The sequence below is a fragment of the Gymnoscopelus braueri genome, assembly GCF_963280865.1.
Source record: "Gymnoscopelus braueri genome assembly, chromosome: 1".
Taxonomy (NCBI): Eukaryota; Metazoa; Chordata; class Actinopteri; order Myctophiformes; family Myctophidae; genus Gymnoscopelus; species Gymnoscopelus braueri.
The window spans coordinates 20,044,089-20,057,142 of record NC_137603.1 but is presented as its reverse complement, the minus strand read 5'-3'; the positions used below and the strand labels follow the sequence as shown (position 1 = coordinate 20,057,142).

General features: G+C 42.6%; 1 protein-coding gene across 2 annotated transcripts in view; it reads left to right on the top strand.

Moving 5' to 3' along the window:
- Positions 1-787: 787 nt before the first annotated feature.
- The window catches only part of kifc3 (kinesin family member C3), a 47,202-nt gene continuing 34,935 nt past the window's right edge, over positions 788-13,054 (top strand). For both annotated transcript variants that reach the window (XM_080439614.1, XM_080439613.1), the window contains exon 1: positions 788-973. In XM_080439614.1, the coding sequence (XP_080295740.1) occupies positions 878-973 (96 nt within the window). In that variant the 5' untranslated portion in view covers positions 788-877. The remainder of the gene's footprint in view (positions 974-13,054) is intronic.

The window sequence follows — 13,054 nt, the reverse complement described above, 5'->3', positions numbered from 1 at the left end:
GAAAATATTTCCCCCTCAAGATATTTTTGAAAATAGCAGATCTACAAGCTCACAACAACGTGCTGCGTCGCAACGCGTTGTGAGCTTGTAGATTCGCTATTTTCAAACAGCCAATGAATGTATGTATACGTTTTTAAAGCCTTAAAGGCAGTGGTGGAAAAAGTAATTTTTTACTTAAGTAAAAGTACCAATACTGCAATATAAACATACTCTGTTACAAGTAAAAGTCCAGAATTAAAAATGTACTTGAGTAAAAGTACAAAAGTATTGGCATCAAAATGTACTTAAAGTACCAAAAGTAAAAGTACTAAATATTTGAAAATAGCCGATCTACAAGCGATGCGACGCGTTGTGAGCTTGTAGATCTGCTATTTTCAAATAGCCTAGGTATAAAATAGGGCTAAAGTGGTTCATGTATGTTTCATAATGTAATAATTTATATCTGCAAAGTAACTAGTAACTAAAGTTTTCAAATGATTGTAGTGGAGTAAAAGTACAATATTTGCCTCTGAGATGTAGTGGAGTAGAGGTAAAAGTATTGGGAATTGGAAATACTCAAGTAAAGTACAAATACCTCAACAACATTGTACTTAAGTACAGTACTTGAGTAAATGTACTTAGTTACTTTCCACCACTGCTTAAAGGGCGAAGGGCTCGCTTCTTTTTGGGCTTGTTTTCGTAGAACGGGTTGCTTATTTCTCACGCAGAAGCTGGCAACACTGCACAGTCTTCAACCATCAGCTGGTCAAACTCTCTCTTCATGAGCGGACTGAGCGCCGTCAGGAGTCGCCCTGAAGTCTACGGAAGAGAAATACGCTAAAATAATGGAAACCCTGTAAAGAGCCTGCAAAGTTCAGTCAAGTTTGACACTTTCTTTATGAACTTATTCAACTTATTCAACTTGTCGGAATACTTGACGGAGAGACTGGTGAAGAGGTCGAAGGAGGTGGTGTTGCGCGCCTTGGACCCAAAGGTACGGATAAAGTTTGGGTTTTTTTAATCATCGAGCTTTGCCTTTTGATACGGATTGATTCACAGAATATTAACACATTTGTTTCGTTATTTGCGCGTAATTGTTTTTGGTGACAATTTATACACCAGCTGACATGCTTTCAGTGGTGGAAAAAAGTACTCAAATGTTTTACTTAAGTAAAAGTATCAATACTGCATTATAGAAATACTTTGTTATAAAGTAAAAGTTCAGAATTCAAAATTTACTTGAGTAAAAGTACAAAAGTATTGGCATCAAAATGTACTGAAAGTACCAAAAGTAAAAGTACTAAAATAGCCTATGTATAAAATATGGCTAAAGTGGTTAATGTATGTTTCATTATATCATAGTTTATATCTGAAAAGTAACTAGTAACTAAAGTTTTCAAATAATTGTAGTGGAGTAAAAGTACAATATTTGCCTCTGAGATGTAGATGTAGTGGAGTAGAAGTAAAAGTATTGGAAATTGGAAATACTCAAGTAAAGTACAAATACAAATACCTCAAAATTGTACTCAAGTACAGTACTTAAGTAAATGTACTTCGTTACTTTCCACCACTGAGTCTATTATGTAGCCGCAAGCAACTTATAGAGCATTATTATAGCATCTGCATCCAAGTTGCTTGCGGATAGTTTAATATGGGCGTGTGTGTTCGTACAGTGCAGACTGTGTGCGTGCGTTCGTGCGCGCGCCCGCGTGCGGCGGAGCCCTGTCATAAACCAGTGCAGCCCCATCATCATCACCTTTTGTGTCCTCTCTGCTCACCAGTCGAGCAGTTTCCATCTGTCAAAAACACGGTTCCACGGCGGTTCCCAACAGAAAGCGGTTTCCTTTCTCAGCATTTTCATTTCAGAAGCGGCTGTGCAGGTGGTGGTGCAGTGGTGGTGGACACAACAGGGTTCACCTTGCGACCCTCTGTCTCTGGGGGTCACACAACTCGACAGGCAATTTTGCAACACCTGGTACCAGGGTTCATCGCCATGCCAGCTTTGTTTGTCAAAATTAAAATGTTGCCATTTTTGGACGTGCAAATATTACCAGAAACGGAGCTAGCCCTAAATGTATAGGGGTACTACTAGTGCTGTGGTCCTCAAAGTGGGTTGAGGGACCTTCGGGGTTCCTTGAATGTGGTCCAAAATGGACCAGCGATCTACAAGCTCACAATGCGTCGCAGCTTGTAGATCTGCTATTCCAGGTCTGTAACTCTGAGAGTGTACAAATCCATTTGGTTCCATTTGTACACACTCAAAGAGTTATGGGGGTCCTTGAAAATAAAAGGTTTGCTCACTACTGGACTCCTAATGTGCCATAGTGTCATAGTAAATCAGTTGTCATACATATTCTGAAGAAAACCTGGAGACTGACATTCAGTATTTGGGTCTTATGATCATAATAAGAACATTATAATGTCATTTAAAAACAATAAAACAATTGCTAAGGACACGTCTTGTGTCCGTGGCCTGGTACAACATGCGCTCCACCCATTGATGCACTCATAACTTTTATTGTTCCATGATTTTGCTTATCTGTGGGATTCTGGTTCAAGTTCAACCAGATTATAACCTTCAACGGCAGCACATACAAGCGGTTCAAAGGGATGTGGCGGAACGCCTGCTGCAGGGTGTGTCTGGAATTACTGGCCAAAGAAACGGGATCCTATAAATAAATCTGACTTCTTCTGGCATGTGGGTTTTTTCGGTTGAATGCGTCTTTCCGCTGGAACAGAGGAATAACCAAATAAGAATATCCTGCCTTCACTCCCCCCTGTTATTATTAGTTGGCCCAATGTCAGGTCATAAGACATGACACACACAAATTAGTTGGAATGAGAAACACTTTATTGTAAGGTTTATACATGGCACTTGCTTTGTTTTGCTGAGTGCTGGGACAGAATCAGTTGACATGCCTGAACAGAACACATGAGGAGTCAGGACCCAGATACAGTAAACAGGATATTACATAATGATGAACACACATTGAATGATGGATAGACTGACAATTCATTTTATGCTTTTCGACAGACAGACAGACAGACAGCCGGAGAGAGAGCCACACACACACACACACACACACACACACACACTCTTGACTAGACTCTTTCCATTTTGTCCCCTCCAGTTCCTCACATTCGTTCGTCACACGTCATCACTGGCACAGCATTCCAGAGGCAAGTCACGAGCATGAACTCTCCACTGGAGAACCCAGTCATGCTCCACTGTTTGTCCATGTCCAACTTCAGACAACAATTCACAGACATAATTCATGTCATCCGTCCGCTTAAAGTTGGCTTGTACAGTGGTGCATCTTTTTTGGTGATAGATTTCAGTGGAGATGAGTAGAGAGATATTGGCCTGCTATGTGCCTCCATGCTCTTAAGACTTAAAGGGTTAGTTCAGATTTTTTGAGTATTTTCTGTAGGAAATACTTACCATTAATGTAGTGGTTGCAAAGGTATTAATTGATTGCCCGAGTCCCGTGGTCAGAGTTCTGGTCCGGTTCTGATGAATATGAAGTAGTTCCGGTAGATTAGTAAATTTGGTGAGGGCCGCCCATTAAAAATAAATTAATAAAAAAAAACTACCATTATTTGTATTGTTGACTTATTTCTACCATATAGTGCAGGTTTCGTTCAACTTCGACCCCTCTGTCACATGGTACTATTTTTTTGTGTCCAGAATCACTGCGCCGCGGCAGCCTACTCACCCACAAAATATATGACACAAAAAATAGTACCATGTGACAGAGGGGTCGAAATTGAACGAAACCTGCACTATAGGTATATGGTAGAAATAGGTCAACAATACAAATGACGCTAGTTTTTTTAAATTTATTTATTTTTAATGAGTGGCCCCCACCAAATCTACTAATCTACCAGAACTACTTCATATTCATCAGAACCGGACCAGAACTCTGACCACGGGACTCAGGCAATGAATTAATACCTTTGCAACCACTACATTAATGGTAAGTATTTCCTACAGAAAATACTCAACAAATCTGAACTAACCCTTTAAAGGTAGGGTAAGTGATATTTTTGTGTAATTTTTTTTGTTTTGTTAAAGTACTATATTCTGATAGTAATCATTGCTACAGAGAGTGTGTTCGGTCACAGGGGTCTCTCCAGCTCTTTAGTAAACAGAATATAGTACATTTTCAGGTAGGTGACAACATTTAAGCCAATCAGGAGAGAGCACTGAAAATGCATGTTCTGTTCATTAAAGAGCCGGAGACTCATGGACACTCCTTTTACTGAACAGACGCTCTTGGTAATGAGTATACTATAATGAGTATATACTATAGTAAAGCTATTTAACACCAAAGTAAATCACTTACTCACCTACCTAAGTTATTATGTTTTTGCCAATGACAGAGAAATATCAGCTTATCAAAGTCTGCTCTTTAAATTCTAAACAAATGCATGTAACACCAGTAAGCAATTATTATAATCAAATTAAGTTTAAACCCATAGAAATTACTCAGTGCAGTGTGTGAACAATTAACCAAAAGTATTTTAAAATGACTTGACTTTTCATTATCACTTTAGTGATGCTGCACTGTACACAATTATGCACCACTGTCAGTGTCCAGTGCTCTAGGCAAAAGTACGTTTTCCATTGTTATGCATTACTATTGTTTGCCTTCAGTCAAACTATAGGAAGTGGCAATGGAAACATGCATTTAACAGAAAGTGGGGTACAGTACATCTTCTTCTGGGGAAGAAATTACATTTAATAATTTGCTCCTGTTATTAGATTAGACGTGATTTGATTCAATCGTTCCATATTGGTCTGTCAGGTGGTACGATTTTAGGAGAGTTGGATCTACAGTATTATAGACAGGCCTAAGTGGATGCACTGTGGGTTGTGCAACTAATAGACAGAGCCGTTACTCCCCAGCCCATGGAACACTGTGACCCCTGTTGGCCTAATTACCTGTCATGGCACTGAGTTATGCTGAGAGACGGCATTCATACCATCTTAAAAAAGGCTAAACTTAATTTCTCAACCAGGGCAAGTCAGTAGCAGAAAGAAGAGGCAGCATTTGTCGAATTGAATAAAAACTGTCTCTTATCTCATTTGTTTTGAACAAACCAACTACAGTGTCCTGTGTTTGTTTATACTGCCAATTTTACTGTGTGAAACATGCTGAAGTGAGGTGTTTCTTTGTATTTGCCATCTGTGCCTCTCCGGTGTTTACCACGGCTGCAACTTTTTGTACTGCACGGGCACTCAGACTTGTTGAACTGTTGTGTTGTTGGAGATGACATGATAAGGGGAGGGGTGAGGGTGAACCACACTTTCCCACCACTGGTATAGAATGGCATGTTGTTGTGACTTCCTACACATGGCGTTGTTATGCAACAGGCTCTTTGATTGGAACCAGATTGCCCCTGTTGGCTTCAAACACTTCCTCTTATTTCCAGCAGGTGGCGACTGGTGACCTGAAACTGTAGTCACACACTGCGGCCAAATACTCAGACTTGGATACTGTAATAATTTTAACATATCGGAAAGAGTGTTGAAATGATTTACTCAGGTTGAAGCTCTGATTCTTTGGTTGACTTTTATCAGGGTGAGAATAGGCCTGTTTCTCAGTCATGGTAGCTTCAGTCAATGGGTCCTTGAGCCATTGATCTGTGTACAGAAACCAGTGACCACTAATTGTTTGCACAGTTTGTTGCTTTAGCAGAAAGTAACAGCTGTTTTTATGGATTGTATGAGACACATTTTCTTAAGCGAAACAGAGTGCAGTAACAACAAGCACAACATGTTGAAATCAAAGCCTGGCTCATTTCAGCTGTGACTAATTCTTCCCAGTTAAACCAACTGGAAAATGCACCTTTTGATCCATCGTCCATTAAGAATTCTCATTTGTACAGTAGCAGTCATGAGTTGCCCAATGTGCACACGCATTGAGAAACTGTCTGAGAGGGTCTTAAGCTTTGATACTCGAGCGCTTAACAGCACTGGAACAGATGGTGTTGTATGCCCAAACAGTGACAGTCTGACTGCAGCCCTAAAAACATCTGAGTGAGAACAGCAAATCTACAGTATAGCTTGACAAAAAATGATTTCCACAGAAGAGGTTAATACGCAAACATTATCAATCACAATATGTTTACACACCTTGAAAGTTTCTTTAAGCAGATGTTAAAATTAGGGTAAACTATTAGTTTTCCAAATACTGTGTGAAGACGGTAAGCTAAACTATTTGTGAAACGGCTTTCTGTTCTAGTTTGAATGTATTCACGTTTCATCAGCAGTTGTTCTGAATAGTACACAGTAAAATCCTCAGTGTTAATTTAATTCGGAGTGTACAAAATGATCCATTTTACATTCATAGATAACACTCAGGATTTCACATGTAATACTGTAGTTGTGCAGTGAGTACGCACCATGATACTACACCCACATTTCTATGTCGCATTAAGCTTCACATAACTGGTGAATTGAATGTCTGGTATAGGGAGATGTTTAACTTCTAGGAGAGGCATTGATGTCATTTGACACATACATACAGTACACATCAACACGCAACACAACCGTTTACTTAGTGCAGTGGTTCTGAAAGTGGGGTCCAGGGGGTCCCCAGCTAAATGTGTTAATATATGGTAGCATCATTCAGAAGTATTTTTACCCACTTTAACCCTGTATACATTGGCTATTTGAAAATACCTACAAGCTCACAACGTGCCATGATCTGACTCGTTGTGAGTTTGTAGATCTGACTGCAATTTTCTAAACAAATTGAAATGTATTATCTTTGAAACATTTAAAAAACACACATCTTGTATGGGGGTCCCTGGCACAAAAAAATATGTTCAGTTAGGGTTCCGCGGCTTAGTAGGTCTGAGCTGAAGCCCCTCAATAACAGGTCTCCTTCTGATTCTCTATATAGTTTCCTTCTACGTATGTGTAAACCAAACCTGGGTGGCTTTCTGTTTCTGTGCTGTGCTGTGTCTTTAGCAACCTGCAGTAACTGGATAATCCTCAGCATCAACTTGTTCACGTCCAGATCACTGCAGAGTCTAGTCTGTGGTTTTTGATGGAGACAGCAGCCTGTATGTCTGCTGTTTGGCTACTTTCCTCTTGGTCTATGAACCACCCGTGTGTGTGTGTGTGTGTGTGTGTGTGTGTGTGTGTGTGTGTGTGTGTGTGTGTGTGTGTGTGTGTGTGTGTGTGTGTGTGTGTGTGTGTGTGTGTGTGTGTGTGTGTGTGTGTGTGTGTGTGTGTGTGTGTGTGTGTGTGTGTGTGTGTGTGTGTGTGTGTGTGTGTGTGTGTGTGTTGCAAATGTTTTAAGCCAGACTGTGGACATCCCTTGATACTTTTTCCACATGTGACTTATTTGCACTAGTATTTTTTCAGTTACGTGGTTTTCCATTATGTATGTATATTTCAGTGTTTCAGTAAGTTTTCACTGTCAGCCTTTTGCTAAGCTTTTCTTTCTTTTTCTTTTTTTAATGTTTGATCTCCTACTTACTTATTTTGCCAAGTTGTAGCCTATTCTAAGATTGGTTTAAGCTGATGATGTGTGTTTCAGTGCCTGCTATAGAGCATAGCAACCATTTTGTGGTTCCACAGTTAGAAAGCTCATACATTTTCTTATCCCTTCTGGATATGAGTATTTTACGTATGTATTGATAGTTGATAGTCCCCTTCATTCCTATGGCAGTCACCAAAAGACAATGAAGTTTATTTATATTATCAGTTTCTAACTCTTCATTTTAGAGGCAGGTACAGTATATAGTGTCACATACAGTACTACATGCATCATATTGTCATGTAGTTACATTTGTACCCCCCTGTTAAGTAGGGAATTGTAGCTAGCTAAAATGTCCTTCATGTCTAGTTATAACCTTGCAGAGTTGTACAGTGTCCTAGTTGGAGGAGAGAACGTGCTTTTCCCAGAGATCCAGAGGCAAGAACACAGGAAGAAGGGGAGGAGACAGTAGTGGGTCTGTGGCGTCTTCATTCTCCTTCACCCGCTGAGCTTCTTTTCACTCTGTCCGCCTCTTCCTGTGAGTCTCTGTCCCCTCTCTCCCCCTCATCCGACTGGTGATGTCATTGCTGTGTTGGCCCTCGGCGGCAGAGTTCACTTCAACAGCTCCTTCATCCTGCAGTGTCACGTCACTGTGCTCTAACCACTCATTAAGTGTGTATATGTGTGTGCCGTGCACGTGTTTTCCTTTCCATCCTGCTGGGACACTCTGTAATTTCTCCCTGAAATAGCCCAGATGAGACAGATGAAATGGGTGTGTGCACTGTGCAGTGCGTTTTGGGACAGGACAGGGGATTATTATGGGAGTAAGGCCTTTCTGCAAAACCGTCCAGCCATGTCTCTCTGTCTCTCTGTCTCTCTCTGTCTCTCTCTGTCTCTCTCTCTCTCTCGCTCTCGCTCTCGCTCTCGCTCTCGCTCTCTCTCTCTCTGGGTGTGTGTGTCCTTCTCCATACTGTACCTGACTCACTCTAGCCATCTTTCATCTCTAACTGTTGGGCGTGCAAGGGTCCATTTTCACTCATGATGTTGCAGTGTAGCCTACCTGTGGTGTCCCTCTCTTGCTCAATCTTGCTTTCTCTCTCAAACTCTCCCTCTTTTCTGGTTCTCACGTTCTGTTTCTCTCCATCTCTCTCTCCCTCTGTCTGTGCCTCGTTCTCTCTCTTGTGACTGTCCCTCTTGTTTTAGCCTCTAATGTCTCTCTCCTTCGAATGCCCTTCATGTTGGTTTATTGAAAGTGAAGCCCTGAATGCCTTCATTAATACGCTAGCCTCTTACGGTGAGGAGGGTCTAATTTCTCCTGTAAGCTGCTTGAGACCAACTGGCTTGAGCCTTTTCACACACACACACACACACACACACACACACACACACCCCCCCACACACACACACACACACACACACACACACACACACACACACACACACACACACACACACACACACACACAGATTCTAGAGGACAGGTAAACTTATGCAAATAAGGTAAACTTAGATTTAGCATTCTTAGATGAAATTGGGGAAACGGCAAAGAACAAAATAAGGAAGTCACTGAGGGAGTTAAGATTATACATATTGTACTGTTTGCTAAGATTAAACTCCACATGACAACATTTCATGGCTAGATGACAAAATATATTCATTCTTGTGCTGTTCAACATTCAATACACGTTTCCATTTTCCTTTTTTATTCTCTGTATATTGTCCTGTTTTCTTTTTATCATTTGGTCAGGTTGGCGAGTCAACTTTCTGATCTATTGATGAGTACGTTTTTCCTTAGCATGGATTATTTTCTTCAAAATGTAGGCCTACCCTTTTGTGTAATATCTTTCCCTAGAATCCAGCATAATGTATTATAAAATATATAGGTTTCCAGTAGTGGGCAGGCACATCAAAATCTCACACAGAGAGACGACCCACATTCAAAATGATAAGAAATTAACTAGGTTTGGAATGGATGTTGCGCTAAGTTAGACTCATTTTGTTCACTAAGGGGGTTGTACAATGGTAAAAAGTGGTCTGCATTTCTATACTGCTTCATTCGAAGTGCTTTACAATTTATTTAATACACACACACACACACACACACAGACACAGACACAGAGAGAGAGAGAGAGGCAGCCATGCAAGGCACCAGACCAGCTTAACCCCTGCACCGGGTGCAGTTAGGGGTTCATTGTCTTGCTCAAGGACTTTAGCTTTGATATGAACTCAGGAAGAGCTGGGGATTGAACAAACAGTTTGGCCCAGACAGCCATTTCTCTCCCTGAGCCACTGCCACAGTGCTGTTTTTGTTACCAAAAGTTCCTTATTTGATCATAGTTAATAATATGTTCTCAGATAATATTGGAATATAATCATAGTTTTAGTTTTATTTGATAACCAAATTAGATCTGAAGAACTATCATACAAAGCATTCAGGCAGTGCCATTAACGCCAAGGCGAAACTTTAATTATTAAGTTAAGTTAAATGTGTTTTGTGTTATTATGTGTGTATGGTGTTGCTTACTGAATGCATTTTTGTTCTCTGCTATATGCACTGAAAAACTCTTGAGTATAAAACATTGTATAAATGGATCCTTAAGTATTTGGGGACAACTTCTGCACTGGCTGATTTGACCAAATTGTATTGCGCAAGGTATAGTGGGTGGAGAGTGGGTTTTGTTTTTACATGCCATTTTCATTATCATGGTTCTCAGCAGGAAACCGGTGGATTGTGCAGTCCGGGTAGGGAATGAGGCTTTGCCCCAGGTGAAGGAGTTTAAGTATCTCGGGGTCTTGTTCACGAGTGAGGGGAGGACGGAGCAGGAGATCAGCCGGAGAATCGGAGCAGCAGGAGCGGTATTGCAGTCGCTGTACCGCACTGTGGTGACGAAAAGAGAGCTGAGCCAGAAGGCAAAGCTCTCGGTCTTCCGAGCAATCTTCGTTCCTACTCTCACCTATGGTCATGAAGTGTGGGTCATGACCGAAAGAATAAGGTCGCGGGTACAAGCGGCCGAAATGAGTTTTCTCAGACGGGTGGCTGGCATCTCCCTTAGAGATAGGGTGAGAAGTTCGGTCACCCGGGAGAGACTCGGAGTAGAGTCGCTGCTCCTTCGCTTGGAAAGGAGCCAGCTTAGGTGGTTCGGGCATCTAGTACGGATGCCTCCCGAGCGTCTCCCTAGGGAGGTCCTCGCTGCACGTCCCACTGGGAGGAGACCCCGGGGCAGACCAAGGACCAGATGGGCGGATTACATCTCCACACTGGCCTGGGAACGCCTCGGGATCCCCCAGGAGGAAGTTGCTAATGTTGCTCAGGAGAGGAAGGTCTGGAGCTCTCTGCTGGAACTGTTGCCCCCGCGACCCGACTCCGGATAAGCGGTTGAAGATGGATGGATGGATGGATGGATTTTCATTATCAGAATGAAATCATCTGTGCATTTGTTAGTGTTGATTGCAAGCTATAGGCTTTCCCCCCTGTTTTTGTGTGTTGGGTCATTTGGCGACCATTTACAGTTTTCTTTTTGTTTGTCTGTTGTCCAGTTTGATGTTTCTCTAATCCCTAAACACTACATTGTCTTATTATATTGGCCCAATTGGAAAATGGCCAGCAACTTGAGGGGGAAGTGCCCCTGGCCAATCTCCTCCCCTTCATTAGGACCTGAAAGTGATCACTCAGTTGGAAACTGTCCTTTTTGTTCTTGCAGAACTGTTGCAGCCTACAGAACAGCTCAGTATAATGTTAATACTACACTATAGCATGTTCCAGGACATGAAACAGCCCTTGGCATCCACAAACTGACCCACTGTGGACCCCACGGACCAATCTAACAAACGCATCACAATTCACTGGCTGTGATTTACCCTGTCAGGTCAGCATGGTGTTACTGGTGGGACTGTCATGTCCCAGGACAACAAGCAGGCATATGGGACACCGAAGTCACACTGTAGTCTCTCTCGCCATTCCTGACAGCCAATAGGAGTCTGATGCTGAATAATGGCCACATCATGGGAGCAATCTTTTTTTCTTTTTCTTTTTTTTTGCATAAATCCATAAGTATACAGCATGTTACATCATCAGTGCTTCATTTTATGTCCTATCCAGGGCTTATCCCACAACAGCAGATGGTCAGAGCAAAACAGGGAGGGAGAGAGAGATAGAAAATGAAACTGTGGAGGATTCTCTCTCTCCGAGTCTCTCGCTCTTCCTCTCTCTCTTCCTCTCTCTGGGTCTCTCTCTCCCTCTGTGTGATGAGGTGAAGCCCTAAACTGACACGCAGTAGCCTAACCTCTGAGTGCTAGAGTTGAGTCTGATTTAGAGCAGAGGGGCACAGCTTGTATTCTGTCCCACGAAGCCAGTCCCATCCCGGACGCAGACTGGAGGACAAGACAGTCTGTGAAGCTGTTGCTCATTTAACCAGGATGTAGCCAAACAACCAACTTAGCAGGACGCGGAAGAATCCAACATCTGAGAGACGTCCAGCATTAAGGAGCATGCCACGAGTTTTGTGTTTTGAATTACTGATAATTAATGGGTTTTGACCCCAACAGGCGGTCTGGATGTTATACTTTCTGGATTCTTGACACACACGTGTGCGTGTGTGGTATTTGTTTGCACGAGACAAGGGTAGAGTGCCTGAAATTACCTACCTGCAGAGCAGACGGCTTGGGTTACCTGGACTCCTGTCACCTTGGCAGTGGGACAGTGCTCGCTGTGACAACAGGACAAGGTCCAAAAGTTTATCAGACATGCCGGACTGTAGTCACTGAGTGGGCAGGCTTTAGGACAGTACAGTAAGTACTGTACTGTAGGTGAGAAACAAAAACGAGAGAGAAATGGAGAGAGGATTACGCTAATTTATATTTGGCAAGTAGTCATTCTTCTCCCTCTGTGATAGCCAGTGAAGGGATCAGGTTTGGGATTAGCACAGTCCTGATGAGCTTTAGGGTGCTCTGCCATTGTTCAGCTTATAAAGACAACAACAGCAGAAGAGAAAGTAAAGCTAATTTACACCCCATCTAGCTTTGGTGCCATTGTACAAGGAAATTCCCTCTAATGTTACTACTTAAGTTAAGTTAGTCGTTTAGTAGGAGGTGAACCGCTTTCTTGGCTGCCCCTGCGGTCATCTTTCATCTTCACTGAAAAGCTGATGCCATGATATCTCACAGGCACTTGAGTCACACCGAAGAAACCTTGGACTCTGCGGTCGCCCATGCGGTCGCCCATCTGTGGTCGCCCATCTCATCTGCATTCATCGTGGGAGAATGGAGCCTGGAGAAGATTTGATCCGCTGAACTGGGCCTTCCGCCGCGGGCAGTTTAGAGAAGTTAGAGAGGTCTGAGCGGCCACTGTGGGGATTATGTACGTGCTATGTACCCTGGTGGTACTGACTATTCACAGCATCTTCAGGAATCTTCACAAGGCTCTGGAGTCCAATTCCACTGAGGCAGGGGACGGTACCAGCCTGCTGGGGGACGGAGCCTCTGTAGTGGGGTACCGAGCCAGGGTCAAGGGCCCCAGGCCCAGAGGCCACGGAGGTAATTTGGGACCTAATGACCGGGGGAGGCAGACTGTGGACTACCATTGC